Source organism: Balearica regulorum, chromosome 30 (assembly GCF_011004875.1).
Source record: "Balearica regulorum gibbericeps isolate bBalReg1 chromosome 30, bBalReg1.pri, whole genome shotgun sequence".
In the NCBI taxonomy this organism is placed as follows: Eukaryota; Metazoa; Chordata; class Aves; order Gruiformes; family Gruidae; genus Balearica; species Balearica regulorum.
The window spans coordinates 1,108,157-1,125,519 of NC_046213.1; the positions used below are offsets into that span (position 1 = coordinate 1,108,157).

General features: G+C 66.4%; 2 protein-coding genes across 3 annotated transcripts; one reads left to right on the forward strand and one right to left on the reverse strand.

The window, feature by feature from the left end:
* Positions 1-5,602: 5,602 nt before the first annotated feature.
* On the forward strand, positions 5,603-8,481 carry NDUFB7 (NADH:ubiquinone oxidoreductase subunit B7). Its single transcript, XM_075738211.1, has 3 exons — positions 5,603-5,761; positions 7,065-7,233; positions 8,326-8,481. Exons 1-3 carry the CDS (start codon positions 5,650-5,652, stop codon positions 8,423-8,425), a joined length of 381 nt encoding a protein of 126 aa, XP_075594326.1. The 5' UTR covers positions 5,603-5,649; the 3' UTR covers positions 8,426-8,481.
* A 111-nt stretch (positions 8,482-8,592) lies between these two features.
* TECR (trans-2,3-enoyl-CoA reductase) lies at positions 8,593-17,305 on the reverse strand. 2 transcript variants are annotated; one of them, XM_075738210.1, is made up of 13 exons: positions 16,983-17,305; positions 14,824-14,874; positions 14,634-14,685; positions 13,804-13,848; positions 13,607-13,710; positions 12,641-12,756; positions 11,644-11,749; positions 11,317-11,389; positions 11,147-11,190; positions 10,671-10,728; positions 10,081-10,169; positions 9,623-9,668; positions 8,593-9,150 (listed from the first exon to the last, which is right to left on the reverse strand). In XM_075738210.1, the coding sequence occupies exons 1-13, from the start codon at positions 16,995-16,997 to the stop codon at positions 9,023-9,025; spliced, it is 927 nt and encodes a 308-aa protein (XP_075594325.1). In that variant the 5' UTR covers positions 16,998-17,305; the 3' UTR covers positions 8,593-9,022. The 2 variants fall into 2 exon arrangements, with proteins under 2 accessions (XP_075594325.1, XP_075594324.1); XM_075738209.1 differs by lacking the exon at positions 16,983-17,305 and having other exon boundaries at positions 14,824-15,766.
* Positions 17,306-17,363: the final 58 nt, after the last annotated feature.

Consider the following 17,363-nt stretch of genomic DNA (forward strand, 5'->3'; position numbering starts at 1 on the left):
TTTCTCACTCTTATCCTTCCGATTCTCTCCCCCATCCCGCCGGGATGCGTGGGGCTGAGCTGCCGGCCGGGGTTAAACCACGACAAGCCCCAGCCATCACCCCACCTCCGCCAGGTACCAGTAAAGCCCACGGACGCAGAGGCAGCACAATGGCTCATCCCACGCCCGGACCCCGAAGCTGCCCCACTGCAACCTGCGGACCCCCCGGGACTCGCTCCAGCGATGGCCAGCTCCACAGACACTGCCCACCTCTGAGCTTTGAGCCCTTTCTGAGGACCTCACGAGCCCTGCCTTCTGCCAGGAACACCAAGGGGATTGCCACTGGGGGACAAGAGGCTGCCCCTCACGTCTCGGGCATTCCAGCACAGCAGGGATGAGACGAAAGCTTAGGGCATAGGCTCCAAGCTGAGGCAAGTCCCAACTTGCAAGCAAAGCCATGGGGGGGTTGAGCACAGGCTCCCAGCCACCCGTTCCCCTTGCTCCATCCCAGAGCCCGAGCAGAGCTTTGGACCTCATCCCCCTCCTGCCTGGCGGGGTCCCTTTCGCTTGTTGGGGTCTCTGTCGCTTGCTGGGGTCAGAAGGAATCATCCCGCAGCCCCAGTGCCCAGAGCTGCTTGCGTGGGATGCGGAGGAGGGATTACGGAAAGGACTCACCGTTGTCTTTGTCCCCTGCCCTGGGCTGAAACAGCTTTGCTGCAGCCTGAGTCCTGCCCTGCCTTTTATCCTGCACCCTTGGCCACAACCACCTCCCCTCCTCTTCCGGGAAATAAGTGTGAGAGAGCAGAAGCGAAAGTCAGGAACTGGGAGGGAGGAGGAAATCCCCACCAGAGGTCCCGTCCCACTCGGTGGGTGAGGGTGAGGTTAACTCTTTAATTCTCTGCACGGTAGTCAGGGGTAACAGCAATTACTTGAGAGGTTCAAACAAATCACAACTTTACTTAAAACTCAGCAGAACTACGAAAGATAACAGCTTGGCTGAAGTTATAACAATCCTTAAAGCTCAGCGGAACCACGAGAGATAACGGCTTAGCAAAACTTGTGACGACATTATCCTAACCTGCCAAAAACAAAGTTAGAGACAGTGAGAGTGGTGGAGAGGAGAGAGAAAGAGAAAGAAAGGGAAGAAAAGAAAAAAGATATCACCACCCTTGGATCCAGAGATGTTTTCTTCTCGTAGCTGTAGTCCTAGGGTGGTGACTACGCACTGGAAACCGATGTTTCCCCTTTACAGAACCCAAAATCACCCGTCCCATAGGTGGGGTTTGCCACCACTGAGCAGGTGCAGTATGTGCTCAGGAATGTTCCAGAAATGAGTCGGTGTATCGGTAATGACATTTACTCGTTACTGGAGCTCCAGGGATGGACGGTGGTTGGACCCCAGCCAGCAGCTCAGCATGAAAAGAGGCAGCAGGAGAAATAGCGACGGTTTAATAAGCAAAGGAACAAGAAGGAAAACCAAGTGAAGCAAAAGCCAAAGTCGGCGTGGGTGGGGACAAGAGTGAAGATGGCGTTACCAGGAAACTCCCCGGTCTGGTGCGGCCCTCTGATTACCATGGACCTGTGGAGAGCAGACTTTGGCCTGCTCAGGACACTGGTTGAGAGGGAGCCTTGGGAGACGGTCCTGAAGGGCAAAGGGGTCCAGGAAGGCTGGGCACTCTTCAAGAAGGAAGTCTTCAAGGCATGGGAGCAATCCGTCCCCACGTGCCGTAAGACGAAGCGGCGGGGAAGACGACCGGCCTGGCTGAAGAGGGAGCTTCTGCTGGGACTCAGGGAAAAAAGGAGAGTCTACCACTCTTGGAAGAAGCAGCAGGCAACTCAGGAAGAGTACAGGGATCTTGTTAGGTCATGCAGAGATAAAAGTAGAAAGGCAAAAGCCCAGCTAGAACTCAATCTGGCCACTGTTGTAAGGCATAACAAAAAAATTGGTTTTTACAAATTCATTATCAACAACAAGAGAGCTAAGGAGAATCTCCATCCTTTGTTGGATGCGGAGGGCCACCTGGCCACCAAGGACGAAGAAAAGGCTGAGGTACTTAATGCTGCCTTTGCCTCCATCTTCAATAGTCAGACCACTTGTCCCCAGGGCATTCAGCCTCCTGAGCTGGAAGACAGGGACGGAGGGCAGAATGAACCCCCCGTGATCCAGGAGGAAGCAGTTCACGACCTGCTACGCCACCTGGACGCTCACAAGTCTATGGGGCCACAGGGGATCCACGCGAGAGTGCTGAGGGAGCTGGTGGAGGAGCTTGCCAAGCCACTCTCCATCCTTTATCAACAGTCCTGGCTAACAAACAGGGAAGGTCCCAGATGACTGGAGGCTTCTCAATGTGACGCCCATGTACAAGAAGGGCCGGAAGGAGAATCTGGGGAACTACAGGCCTGTCAGCCTGACCTCGGTGCTGGGGAAGGTTATGGAACAGTTCATCTTGGGTGTGCGCTCACCAAGCGTGTGCAGGACGACCAGGGGATCAGGCCCAGCCAGCACGGGGTCGTGAAAGGCAGGTCCCGCCTTACCAACCCGATCTCCTTCTATGACCAGGTGACCCGCCTAGTGCGTAAGGGTAAGGCTGTGGAAGTTATCTACCTGGACTTTGGTCAAGGCTTCGACATGGTCTCCCACAGCATTCTCCCAGAGAAGCTGGTGACTCACAGCTTGGATGGGTGCACTCTTTGCTGGGTAAAACACTGGCTGGAAGGCCGAGCCCAGAGAGCTGTGGTGAACGGAGTTAACTCCAGTTGGCGGCCGGTCACAAGCGGTGTTCCCCAGGGCTCAGTCTTGGGGCCAGTCTTGTTTAACACCTTTATCAAGGATCTGGATGAGGGGATTGAGTGTGCCCTCAGTAAGTTTGCAGGTGATAGCACATTGGGTGGGAGCGTCGGTCTGCTGGAGGGTGGGAAGGCTCTGCAGAGGGATCTGGAGAGGCTGGCTGGCTGGGCCGAGGCCAACTGTATGAGGTTTAAGAAGGCCAAGTGCCGGGTCCTGCCCTTGGGTCACAGCAAGCCCTGGCAACGCTACAGGCTTGGGGCCGAGTGACTGGAAAGCTGCCTGGAGGAAAAGGACCTGGGGGTGCTGGTTGCCAACCAGCTGAACGTGAGCCAGCAGTGTGCCCAGGTGGCCAAGGCGGCCAACAGCATCCTGGCTTGGATCAGGAATAGTGTGGCCAGCAGGAGAAGGGAAGTGACTGTGCTCTGGTGAGACCGCACCTTGAGTGCTGTGTTCATTTTTGGGCCCCGCAGTACAAGCAGGACATTGAGGTGCTGGAGCGTGTCCAGAGAAGAGCAACAAAGCTGGTGAAGGGTCTGGAGCACCAGTCTTCTGAGGAGCGGCTGAGGGAAGTGGGGTTGTTTAGTCAGGAGAAGAGGAGGCTGAGGGGAGACCTTCTCTCTCTCTACAACTCCCTGACAGGAGGTTGTGGTGAGGTGGGTGTTGGTCTCTTCTCCCAAGTAACTAGCAAAAGGACAAGAGGAAATGGCCACAAGTTGTGCCAGGGGAGGTTTAGATTGGATATCAGGAAAAATTTCTGGGGCTGGGACGCCTCTCAAGGTTGCTCCTCGAGGCAGACAGACCTCTGACCAACTGCAGATCAAGGGACATGATTCTATGGTTCTATGGTTCTGTGTGGAGCAGCGTGGATGTAGACAGAGGCACAGAGCCCTTACATTTCTCCGTGTGATTTGGAGCCAACTTTGCTGTCTCAGTGATATTCATCTCACCTGCGTGGCGGGACACAGCACAAATGTCCCTGCTCGCTGGCCCACCTCTGCTGCCTTTCCAGATGCTGGAGAGACAGAGGAGTCTGCTTCTCCCCAGGAAGACGTCAAAGAGGGCTGATACGGGTGGATGTCTAGAGGATGGGGCCAGACTCTTCCCTACGGTGCCGTGACAGGACAAGGGGCAACGGGCACAAACTGGAACGCAGGAAGTTCCGTCTGAAAATGAGGAAAAACTTCTTCACTCTGAGGGTGACCGAGCGCTGGGACAGGCTGCCCAGGGAGGGTGTGGAGTGTCCTTCTGTGCAGAGATTCCCAACCCGCCTGGGCATGATCCCGTGCAACATGTTCTGCAGGGGGTTGGACTAGATGATCTCCAGAGGTCCCTTCCAACCCCTACCAAGCTGTGCATCTGCGAATCTGTGAGGGGAACGGTGCTCGTTCCCCTGCACTGGGGTGACGCAGCCAAGCCCCACACCGCTTGGGGATGGCGGAGCGAGTGGGAAGGGTAAAAGTGAGCCAACTCCTAGGTCGAGACAAAGACAGTTTAATCGGAAAAAGAAAAGCTGCATTTGCAAAGTAAACTAAGGAATTCCTTCACCACTTCCCATCGCAGGCAGGTGTTCAGCCATCTCCAGGAAAGCAGGGCTTCATCCCGCATAAAGGTGACTTGGGAAGAGAACCGCCATCATCCGCAAACATCCCCCCTTCCTCCTTCTTTCCCCAGCTTTTATGGCTTCAGCAGAGTGCCACATGGTCTGGGATATCGCTTTGGTCCCCTCCCAACTTCTTGCCCACCTCCAGCCTCCTCACCGGTGGGTGAGAAACAGAAAAGGTCCTGATGCTGTGCAGCCTCTGGTCAGCAGCAGCTACAGCACGGGGGCGTTACCAACAAATCCAAACCACAGAACCACACCGGCATCTGAGGAGAACATTGACTCTATCCCGGCCAAACCCAGTCCAAGGGGACACACACCTGCCAGGAACCCCCTACAGCCATCTCCTGCTCTGTCACCCCAGACACCCTTGGGCAGGGGCACTTGGGCGTCCCCCATTGGGCGACCACCCGAGACCCCCGCCCATGCGTCACGTAGTTTTGCAACGCCAGCATTATGGAAACGTAGCAGACGGGCGGAGAGGCCGAGACTTCTTGGAAAATGTACGAATATTCACGTCTTTCAGGTACATAAAGGATGAACTTTTGTTTTAGGGTGTGCCCGACAGGCAGAGCTATCCCCCGTGCCTCGGGCGCCGTAAGAAAGAACGCTCTGTAATTCCACGGTCGCGGTAAGGAATTCTTTTCCGGTTTGCCGGTCACAGCCCTGAGGAGGAAGGAGCAGGAGAGACGCGGTGAGATGAACTGACCCCCACCGCCGTTCCCCGTCCCCCTGTGCCGCTGGCGGGGAGGGAGAGAAATGGGGGTGAAGTTGGGTCTGGGGGGGAAGGAAGGGAGGGGTGGGGGTTAAGATTTGGGTTTATTTCTCATTGTTCTACTCTGATTTGATTGGTAAGAAATTCAATGAATTTCCCCAAATCGAAGCTGTTTTGACCGTAAATGGTGACCGAGCGCTCCCCGGCCCCCCCAGGCCCGGCCCCGGCCCAGGGCCCCCTGGCACCCTGCAGCTCCTGCCACCCGCCCGTCCCGACCCCCCCCCCCAGCCCCCACCCCATCCCCAGGGTCCCTGATTGTCCCTAAATGTCCCCAAATGTCCCCAAACGGCGGGTGTGTGCCCCGCCCCCCCCAGCCAGGGCCGCCGCCCCGGCCCATGGCGGAACTTCCGGCCCGCTGGTTCCGTCCCGCTTTGGGTTCCGCCCGGGTTCCGTTTCCCGTCTCGCTGGTTCCGTTTTTTTTTCCGGGTATTTCCGCTGTTTCCGTTTCTAGCGCCGGTGTTTCCGGTTCCGTTTCCGTTGGTTCCGGTGCCGGTTCCCGGAGCTGCCATGGGCGCTCACCTGGTGCGGCGCTACGCGGGGGGCGCGGAGACGGAGCCGGACCCGCTGCAGATGCCGTCCTTCCCCGCCGACCTGGGGCTGCCGAACCGCGCCCCACGCGGTCAGTCCCGGTCACGCGTGGGGAGGGGGGGGGGCACGAGTGGGGGAGGGACACACACACACACACACACACACACACGCACGGGGGGGGGGCGGCGCTGACCTTGGGGTGTCCCCGCGGGATCGGGCCATCGCGTGACCTCGGTGTCCCCCACCCGTGACGTGTGTCCGCCCGTCCTCGTGCCCTGTCCCCGCGCGTGGCGCAGCGCGGTGACACCTTCGTCGCGCTGTCCCCCGCCTGCCCCTGTCACCTCTCGGGTCCCGCTGCCCACCGTGGCGGCCCGATGCGTCCCCGTCACACCGCGTGTCCCCCCCGTGGGTCCCCACGGCCGCCACCCGCAATGTCCCGTCCCCGCCGTGTCCCCCCCCCCCCCCCGTCCTCCGTCCCCACGTGCCACACGCGTGTCGATGTCCCCGTGTGTCACCCGCCGTGTCCCCACTCCCCGCGCGCGCGCTGACGTCCCCGTGTGCCGCCCCGTGTCCCCCCCGTGCTGTGTCCCCGCGTGCCACACGCGTGTCGGGTGTCTCCGTGATGTGCCCCTGCCGTGTCTCCCCCGTGTGTCCCCCCGCTGTGTCCCCACGTGCGACACGCATGTTGCTGTCCCCCTGCCGTGTGTCCCCCGTGTGTCCCCACGTGCCACCCCGTGTCCCCCCCATGTGCCACACACATGTCGCTGTCCCCCTGCCGTGTGTCCCCGTGTGCCACCCCGTGTCCCCCCCCGCTGTGTCCCCACGTGCCACCCTGTGTCCCCCCATGTGCCACACACGTGTCGCTGTCCCCCTGCCGTGTGTCCCCCATGTGTCCCCACGTGCCACCCCGTGTCCCCCCCGCTGTGTGCCCACGTGCCACACGCATGTCGCTGTCCCCCTGCCGTGTCTCCCCACGTGTGTCCCCACGTGCCCCCTCGAGCCCCCACCCCGCCACATCCCCACGTGCCACACACGTGTCGCTGTCCCCCGCCGTGTGTCTCCCCACGTGCCACCCCGTGTCCCCACCCCTGCTGTGTCCCCACGTGCGTCCCCACGTGCCCCCACCCCGCCACATCCCCACGTGCCACACACGTGTCGCTGTCCCCCTGCCGTGTGTCTCCCCACGTGCCACCCCGTGTCCCCACCCCTGCTGTGTGTCCCCACGCGTGTCCCCACGTGCCCCCACCCCGCCACATCCCCATGTGCCTTTGCCCGTCCCCACGTGCCACACGTGTGTCGCTGTCCCTGCGACGTCCCCCCACGTGCCACTCCCCCTCCGTGGGCGCTGACCCCCGCACACGCGTGTGTGTGTGTGTGTCCCCCCCCGGTGACAGTGATGGTGGCCACGGCGCAGCAGCTGGCGGGGGCCCGGGTGCCGCTGGAGCAGCGGGATTTCTGCGCCCACCATCTGCTGCGGCTGCTGCGCTGCCAGCGCGACGCCTTCCCCGTGCCCTGGGACTGCCGCCACCTGCGCCACGCCTGGGACGCGTGCCAGCACCGCGAGTACCGCGGGGACACGGGGGGACACGGGGGGACGTTGGGGGGGGGGACACGGGGGACGTGGGGACAGCAGGAGGTGGGGGGGGGAAATGGGGATGTAGAGGTACAGGGGTGGGGGGATACAGAGGGGACGTGGGGGGGACACGGGGAGGGGATACGGGGGACCTGGGACGCGGAGGGGACACGGGGGGGGACGTGGGGGGACACTGGGGGACATGGGGACAGCAGGACGTGGCAGGGGGAAATGGGGATGCAGAGGTACAGGGGTGGGGGGACGTGGGGGAACACGAGGGGACAAGGGGAAAAAGGGGTGACACAGGGAACGGAGGACATGAGGGGACACTGGGGACATGGCGGGGACATGAGGGGACACGGGGGGGGGACATGGGGAGGGGATTTAGGGAACCTGGGACACGGTGGGGGACAGCAGGACGTGGCAGGGGGGAAATGGGGATGCAGAGGTACAGGGATGGGGGGACAAAGGGGACAAGGGGGTGACACCGGGACCCTGGGACACAGGGGGGACATGGGGGGAGGACACAGGGACATGGGGGGCCATGGGGGTGACATGGGGAGGGGATACAGGGACACCAGGACACGAAGGGGACAGGGGGACACATGAGGATGGAGATGGGATCTCTGGGACACAGAGGGGACATGGGGGGGGACACTGGGACATGGGGGGGACAGCAGGACGTGGCGGGGGGGGAACAGGGAAGCAGGGGTCAGGGATGGGGGCAGAGGGGACGGGGGACACGGGGACACCAGGACACGGGGACGTTGGCTGGGGCACGGGGACAGGGCGGTGCAGGGACACAGCGGGGACACGGGACACAGGAGTACGGGGACGGGGGACATGGGGGGGCAGGTGACGTGGGGAGGGAACATGGGGCCATGGGGGGACACCGGGACAGGAGGGACACAGGACGTGTCAGTGGGGGGTGACGGGGACACGGGGACACCGCGGTGTCCTCTGGGGCTCCCCGTCCCCACGGGCACCCACACCCCCATGGTGTCGTCGTCCCCTGCCCGCCGCGGTGTCCCCCGGTGCAGCGGTGTCCCCCGGTGACACGCGGGTGACGCGCCTGTCCCCAGCTACGTGATGCGCATGAAGGAGTTCGAGCGCGAGCGGCGGCTGCTCCAGCGCCAGAAGCGGATCCGGCAGCGGGAGGTGGCAGCTGCCACCAGCGAGTGACGGTGACGCGGGGGACACGCGGGGACACCCGCCACACAATAAACCTGCCGAGCTGATGCCGCGCTGGCCTGTCACTGCGCTTGGGGACGACGGGGTGTCTCGCCCCTGGGGTGGCCGTGACCCCCCCCACGTGTCCCCCCCGGGGTGGGACAATGACAGGCCACACGTTGGGGGCGTGACGTGATTTTATTGTCGCCTGCAGGGACAAGGGGGGGACAATGACGGGTGACACAGGTCATTCCCGGCCACCCACGGGTGACACAGGTCACTCCTGGCCCCGCGGGATGACAGGCGGCCACAGGGAGGTGACACGGGCCACCGTCACAGGCCACATGTGGGTGACGTCGCTTTGTCACCCGCAGTGGCCGGCACAGTCCCAGGGGTGACACTGCCACCGGGGAGGGGACAGACCCCACGGGAACACCGACGGGGACACCAGGGCTGGGACCCTCAAGCATGGGCTCGGGGGGGACAACAGGCTCGTGTCCCCTGTCCCCATGTCCCCTGCCCCCCCCCCCCCGCTGGCTCCGGGTGTCCCCAGGGTGTCCCCAGGGTGTCCCCGCGGGGGGTGGGGGGGTGTCGCGGGCTGTCCCCGTGTCACAGCAGGAAGGGGACGATGGGGGAGCGCAGGGGGGGGTAGTCGCGGAACTCCCGCAGGTAGCTGCGGTGCTTGCCCTGCGCCCAGATGGCCATCTGCACGAAGCCCACCAGCGAGAAGAGGGCCACTGCGGGGGCCACCGTCACCACGGGGGACAAGGGGGGGGGGACGGACACGGGGCGGGGGGTACACGGGGGAGGTGGGCAGCTGGGGGTGGGACACTGACGCGGGAGGTGGGACGTGGGGACCCCGGGAGAGGACATGGAGGGGGGGGACAGGGAGGGATGGGGACCCCAAGAGGTGACAGGGGACGTGGGGGAGGCATGGCCGGGGGGGACAGGGGACACAGGGACCCTGAGGGAACGTGGGCAGCGGGGGGTGGGACACTGACCCCCGGCTCTAGGTGAAACCCCCCCCCCCATTAGTGTCCCCCCCATCAAGGTGCCCCCATCACAACGCCCCACCCTCCAAAATGGCACCCCCACCCCAGCCCAGGTGCTCCCCTCCATCAGGGTGCTCCCCCCCCAATCAGGGTGCCCCCTGCCCAGCCCCCCCAGGTATTCCCCCCCCCCCCCCTCAGGGTGCCCCCCCCGACTCACCGGGCAGACACTGGGTCATGATGGTGAAGCCAATCCAGGACCCAACCTGGGGGGGGTGGGGGTGGGCAGCACCCGTTATGGGGGGCAGCTCCTTCCCCCCCCCCCAGCAGTGACCCCCCCCCCCCCCCAGGGTGCTGGAACCCCCCAGTACAGAGGTGCCCCCCCCCCCCAAGGTGCGGAACCCCCCAGCAGTGACCCCCCCCTAGTACAGAGGTGCCCCCCCCAGCAGGACCCCCCCCCCCCCCCCAGGGTGCTGGCACCCCCCAGCAGTGCCCCCCCCCCAGCAGGACCCCCCCCCCCCAGGGTGCTGGAACACCCCAGTACAGAGGACCCCCCCCCCCCCCCCCAGGGTGCTGGAACCCCCCAGTACAGAGGTGCCCCCCCCCACCAGGACCCCCCCCCCCCCCAGGGTGCTGGCACCCCCCAGCAGTGCCCCCCCCCCCCGGTGCCCCCCCCACCTCGTAGGTGTAGTTGGGGCAGGAGACGAGCAGGAAGAGCCAGGTGAAGGGGTTGCGGGTGGGGTACGGGATCTTCCGTGTCTTGGAGCCTGCCCCAGCACACGCGTGTGACACCCTCACACATGTGTGACACCTCCGCATATGTGTGACACCCCCACACGCGTGGGACACCCCCACACCTGCCCCCCGCCCCCCCATGTGCCTCTGCGCCATCACACGCCCTCCCTGTGCCCCCCCCCCGGCCCGTGGGTGCTCCCACACGCGTGTGTGGCCACCTGCCCGCTGTATGTGCCCGCACACGCGTGTGCGATCTGATACATGTGTGCGTGCCTCCCACCCCACACATACACATGTGGTCACATGCGTGTGTTGTGCCCCTTCACACACGTGTCCCCCTGCACCGTCACGTGTTCTCCGTGTTCCCCCCACGCGTATGTGCGGGGCCACGTGCCCTGTGTCTGCCCCCCCCAACACGTGTGCCCCCCAATGCGTGTGCCCCCCCCACGCGTGCGCCCACGTGCCCCAGCACGCACGTGTGCGTCGCCCTGCGCCACCCCGCCCTGCCCACGCGTGTCCCCGTGTCCCCTCACCGGCGGGGCGCAGGTTCCGCAGGGCCACATGGATGGAGAAGTTCCCGAGTTGGCAGAACTGGGGGGGGGACGATGGGACACAGGGGGGGGCCCTGAGCTGGGGGTGGCCCCTGGACCCACCCCCAGCACCCACCTGTGTCCCTTGAGCACCCACTTGCCCCCCCCCCCCAGCACCCACCAGACCCCCCCCAGCACCCACCTGTCTCCTCCCCCAGCACTCACCTGCCACCCCAGTGCCCCCCCAGCACCCACTAGACCCCCCAGCACCCACCTGCTGCCCCCAGACCCCCCAGCACCCACCTGCCCCCCCCAGCACCCACCTGCCGCCCCCAGCCCCCCCGTCTCCCCACCCCCAGCACCCACCTGCCCCCCCCAGACCCCCCAGCACCCACCTGCCGCCCCCAGCCCCCACCTGCCGCCCCCAGCCCCCCCGTCTCCCCGCCCCCAGCACCCACCTGCCCCCCCCCAGCACCCACCAGGAAGACGGCAAGCGCCAGCTTCACCTGCTCGTCACCGTAGGCTGGAGGGGGGGACACAGGGTTGGGGGGGGTCAGGGGCACCCACGTGTCCCCATGGTGTCCCCATGAGGGACACAAGACACGGGGGGGGGGTACAGCGGGTGGCGGGGGGGGGGGGTGCCGCTCACCGGGGGGGGTGTACAGCGGGTGGTTGATGTAATAGGCCATCCAGGCGGCGAAGCCCCAGTAGTAGGTGCAGTTCTGGGGGGAGCGGGAGGGGTTGGGGACACGGGGGACACACACACACACACACACAGAGGGGGGGGACACACGCGGTGGCTGGGTGACACCCAGAGACACCCGGATGCCAGCACCCCGGGGTCACAGGCGTTCCCGTGCTGGGGTGGCGGGGGGAATGGGTGGTTGAAGGGACACGGCGAGGGGGCGGTGGGGGGGGGGGGTGGCTGCCCGGGGAGGGGACAGCGGGGGGGGGGGGTGTGTGACGGGGGTGTCACCTTGAAGATGTTGCGCAGGGGCATGGTGCCGTGGGAGAAGCGGTGGACGAAGAGCGTCTCCAGCAGGCGCTTGATGTAGTGGAAGGAGTGACAGCAGCAGGCCAGGCTGGGGGGGGGCACGGGGGGGACACATGTGGGGACACACACACACACAGAGACACACCCCGCGCCCCCCCTGTCCGCAGCCCTGCTGGCGGTTGTCCCCCGCTGTCCCCCCACTGCTGTTCCTGGGGGTGCAGGGCCCCCAATCCAGCCCCCAGAGCCCCCCCTCCCCAGGGCCATGGGACCCCTGGTGTGGCCCCCCCCAATCCCTGAGCCCCCACAGGGCAGCCCCCCCCCCCGGCCCCATGACCCCCAATTCTGCCCCCCCCAGCCCCTATGACCCCCAATTCCAGCCCCCCCAGCCCCGTGACCCCCAATTCTGCCCCCCAGCCCCCCCCAGGCCCCATGACCCCCAATTCTGCCCCCCCCAGGCCCTATGACCCCCAATTCCAGCCCCCCAAGGCCCCATGACCCCCAATTCTGCCCCAACCCCCCCCATGTCCTATGACCCCCACCTCAGCCCCCAGCACTGCCCCCCCTAGATGTCAGCCCCCCCAATCCAACCCCCCCCAGATATGAGCACCCCCAATCCCCCTCCCCAAAGCAGCCCCCTACCCCATCTGCCCCCCAAATCATGCCCCCCAGGCCCCATGACCCCCAATTCCACCCCTCAGCCCCCCCATGACCCCCCCCCCAGATCTCAGCCCCCTCCCAGATATGAGCACCCCAAACCCCTCCCCAAAGCAGTCCCCTACCCCCCATCTGCCCCCCAAATCCTGCCCCCCAGCCCCCCCCAGGCCCCATGACCCCCAATTCCACCCCTCAGCCCCCCCATGACCCCCCCCGATCTCAGCTCCCCCCCCAATCCAGCCCCCCCAGATATGAGCACCCCCAATCCCCCCCCAAAGCAGTCCCCTACCCCCCATCTGCCCCCCAAATCCTGCCCCCCACTGACTGGACGACGGGGTGGCGGCTGGCGGTGAAGTCGTAGCGGGGGCCGTAGAGGAAGGGGACGCGGAAGTAGAAGAGCAGGTAGATGAGCAGCGGCCCCGCGTACTCCGTCAGGAAAACCTGCGGGCGGACGGACAGACGGACACGGGGGGACGTGGGGGGCGTGCGGAGGGACATGGCGGGGGGCTGAGGGGACACGGAGGGAGGCAGGGACGGACACACGGGCAGAGGGACGGGGGGGACACGGAGGGACGAGGGACAGGCTGAGGGACGCAGAGACGGACACACGGAGAGAGGGATGCGGGGACGGGCGAGGGGGGTTGAGGGACAGAGGGACGGACGGAGGGATGTGGGGACGGAGGAGCGGATGGAGGGACAGAGGGACACGGACAGAGGGATGGATGGAGGGACAGAGGGACGGACAGAGGTGCCCAAGGACAGAGAAGCAGACGGAGGAACGGACAGAAGGACGGACAGAGGAATGGATGGAGGGACAATGGAGTGGACAGCAGGATGGATGGAGGGACAACGGGGTGGACAGAGGGACAGCGGGACAGACAGATGGAGGGACAGTGGGAGGGACAGCGGGACAGCGGGACAGCGGGAGGGACAGCAGGAGGGACAGCGGGACAGAGGGACAGCGGGAGGGACAGCAGGAGGGACAGCAGGACAGAGGGACAGCGGGAGGGACAGCAGGACGGAGGGACAGCGAGAGGGACAGCAGGAGGGACAGCGGGACAGAGGGACAGCGGGAGGGACAGCGGGACAGCGGGACAGCGGGAGGGACAGCGGGAGGGACAGCGGGACAGTGGGACAGCGGGAGGGACAGCAGGAGGAACAGCAGGACAGAGGGACAGCGGGACAGAGAGACAGCAGGACAGAGGGAGAGCGGGAGGGAGAGCGGGAGGGACAGCAGGACAGAGGGACAGCAGGAGGGACAGCAGGACAGAGGGACAGCGGGAGGCCTCACCGTCACCCAGCTGATCTGGGCCCCCAGGTCACGGAAGTAGAAGGTGGCGGTGGTGCCCACGGGCAGGCTCTGCAGCACGTCCTCGTCCTTCAGGGACCTGCCCTCTGCGGGGACACGCGCCCTGGTGACCACCAGCCCCGACGGGGTGGGGGACGCTTTGGGGACACCTCAGGGACGCCCCCCGCGGTGGCACTCACTGGGGTCCAGGCGCAGGGACTGTCTGGCCGGGTACCACTGGGGATCTGCGGGAGAGGAGGGAACGGCGTCGGTGGCACCGTGGGGACAGCGATGGCACCAGGACGGGGTCCAGGTGTCCCCATGGCCCTGTGACACGTCACCAGCCGTGACGGGGACCACAATGGAACCCCCCGTTGTGACGGGGGTCCCCAGGGCCTTAGGACGGGTCCCTGGGCATGGTTGGGGGTCCCCAGCCATAACAGGGGTCCCCATGGAGGGTCCCTGGTCGTGACAGGGACCACGATGGCTCCGTGACAGGTCTCTGGTCACAACGGGGACCAAGATGTCCCCATGGAGGGTCCCCAGACACGACAAGGGTCCCCCCACGGCCGTGGAACAGATCCTGAGCCACAAGGGAGATCCCCAAAGCCCCGTGACGGGTCCCCACCTACAACAGAGGTCCCCAAGGGCCCGTGACGGGTTCCTGGTCACCACAGGGGTCCCTAAAGGCCCATGACGAGTCCCTGGTCTTGACGAGGGTCCCCACAGCCCCACGACAGGTCCCTGGTCACCACGGGGGTCTCCATGGCCCCGTGACAGGTCCCCAGGCCACAATGGTGTCCCCACAGCCCTGCGATGAGTCCCTGGCCACCACGAGGGTCCTCACGGCCCCCAGCCACAACGGAGACCGTGATGGCCCTGTGATGGGTCTCCAGCCGCGATGAAGGTCCCCACCCCCCGTGACGGGGGTCCCCATGGCCCGGTGACAGGTCCCCAAGCGCAATGAGGGTCCCCACCACCCGAGGGTCCCCAGCGGAGGGTCCTCGTCCCCATCCCCATCTGTACGTACGGGCCTTGGTGAAGAGGCTCTTGATCTCAGCGACGGTGGCGTGGGGCTCCACCTGCGGGCGACCCAGAGGCCGTCGGGGGGCTGCCGGGGCGCCCCTGCCTCAGTTTCCCCTTCCCCCCCCCAGCCCCCCCACACCCACCCACCCAGGGGGACAGGGGACAAGGCGGGAGGGGACGCGTCCCCCAGGTACCTTATCGAGGAAGCAGAGCTTCTCCCGCGTCCGGGCGTCCAGGATCTCCACCTCGAAGAAGAGGACGGCTTTCTTCACCTTCTTGGGGGGGGGAGCCTGGCGCCACAGCCCCAGGATGGGGGACGAGGACACCTGGCCCCCCTCACGGGGTAATCCCGTTCCCTCCATGTCATCGGCCCCCGGGGACACCGTGGGGACGGCGGCGCGCCCAGCCGAAACCCGATCGGTCCCCGGGGAGCTGCTAAATATAAACCTCCCCCCCCCCAACCCCCACCACCCCAGGGTGGCTCTTGGCCCTGGTGGCCCTGGAGGTGGCCCTGGAGGTGGCCCGGGGAGGGACAGGGTCACTCGGCGCCCAGAAAGGGACGGGGACTGGCGGCTGGCGGGGACGGAAGGGGACAGGAGCGCGGCACGGGCGGGAGGTAAGGCTGGACACCCCCTCCCCAACACTCCCAAGGGCCTTGGTGGCATCAAGGGTGGGGACGGGGCTCGCCAAAGCGCGGCCACGTGGGTGGATGTCACCCCTGGGTCGCCCCATGCTATCGTGACGGGAACAGGGGTCTGTCACCCCTGGAGACACCGGCGATATGTCACCCTGTGACACCCCAGTGGCGGCAGGGGTCTGTCACCCTGTGACACCTTGGTGGGGACGGGGTCTGTCACAATGTGCCACCCTGATGGGGACAGGGGTAAGTCACCTCTGTGACACCCCAACAGGGGATATGTCACCCCTGTGACACCCAGACAAGGGTCTGTCACCCTCTGACACCCCAGCAGGGACAGGGCTCTGTCACCCCAGGGTCACCCTGACGGGGACAGGAGTCTGTCACCCTGTCACACCCTGTCAGGAACAGGGGTCTGTCACCCCAGGGGGGGTGCCGGGGGTGTGACACCCCCATGGACGTGCCAAACAAGGTGTGAGGGTGCCCCGAGCGTGGTGACAGCGATGGTGACAGGGACAGAGCCGGGGGGGGTGCGGGGGGGAAGAGGTTTATTTTGGGTCTCCCCCCCCCGGCCCCGTTGGGCTGCGTCCCGCCCACGTCACCGTCGAGCTATGACAAACATCTGCCCGCGGCCGCTGCCACCCTGGGGGAAACGGGGCACCCCGAAGGGGTGGGCAGCACCCCTGTCACCCCCCCACTCGTGGATGGGGGAGGGGGGGGGGAATCCTGGGGCCGTGACAGCGTCACAGCCGCCCCCCGGGGGGGGGAGGGGGGTGACACCATGTCGGGAGGGGTGGGGGTTGGGGGCTCCCCTTCTCGCCCTCGCCGGCGGGGTGCGGCAGCAGGCAGCCTGCCTGACGGGCCGGGCAGGCCGGGGCTGGCAGCGCTGCAGGCAGGAACCGCCCTCCCGGCCCCCGCGATGCCGTTCCCCTGCCCGGGGGGGGGGGGCAGAGAGGCGGGGGTGAGCCCTGCCCGTGCGGGCAGTGAGGCTCTTCCCCTCCCCGGGGAGCCCCCCCCCCTCCCCTCCCCTCCCCCGGCACAACCCCCGAGGGGGCACCAAGCCCCCCGCCACCCCCCGGGGGTGACACCTCGCTCGTTCCCGTGTGGGCCGGGGCAGTAAGGCGGCCGCCACACCCGTCACCGTCACCGCTGCCGTCATCCCCTCACGGCTGCTGAGACTGGCGGGGGGGGGGGGGTGTGTGTGTGCGTGACGCCAGCGGGGTGAGGCACGGCCGTGACAGGCCCGGGCAAGGCCCGGCGGGACGGGCCCAGGGGGGCGGCTGGACCCAGTTGAACCGGCCCGGGCCCCACCGGAAGGGCCAGGCCTCGCCCAGGCCTCGGCCTCGCACCCACCACTGCGCATGTGCGCACCCCATCGCCGTCTTGCTGCGCATGCGCGGCCGGCAGCTCGGCCTCCCACGCATGCGCGGCTTAATGCTCAGTGGGGGAGACCCGATGCGCATGCGCTCAATGCGTGTCTCTCTCCCCCCCACCTCCGCGCGCGCTCGTAGACAGCCCCGCGTCGCCGCACGCATGCGCACTGCCTCGCCTCCGTCGCACGCAGGCGCAGTGGCGCGGCTCGGGTGTCAGGCGCATGCGTAGATGGGGCGCGGCGGCCCGCAGGGAACAGCGAGGGGTCGACGGGCCCGGGCCGGGCCGAGCCGTGAGGGGGAGCCGGGGCTGGGACCGGGGCCAGGGCGGGCGGCGGCGCCTCACCTCGTAGTGCTTCATGGCTGTCGCTGCTGCTGCTGCTGCTCCGCCGCCGCCGCTCCCGCCGGGCGCCCGCTCCCCCCCCCACGTGATCCTCCCGTTTCACCTGGCGGGCGGGGACCCGCGCCGCCGCCAATCACCGCCGCGCGGGTGGTGGCAAGCAGCCAATCAGGACCCGAGAGCCCGGCGACCCCGCCCCCACCCTCTCCCTTTCCCGCCCCTCTAGTTTCCGGGGCAACGGAAAAGCCTGACGGCACCTCGGCCAATGGAAAGCGGAGGCGGGGCGAAGAGTGACGGCACCGGCAGCCAATGGGCTTGCGGCGGAGGCCAGCGGCATCGCGGTTGGACGGGGTAGACTTCCGCACGGGCCTCGAGAAGCGAGGCGGG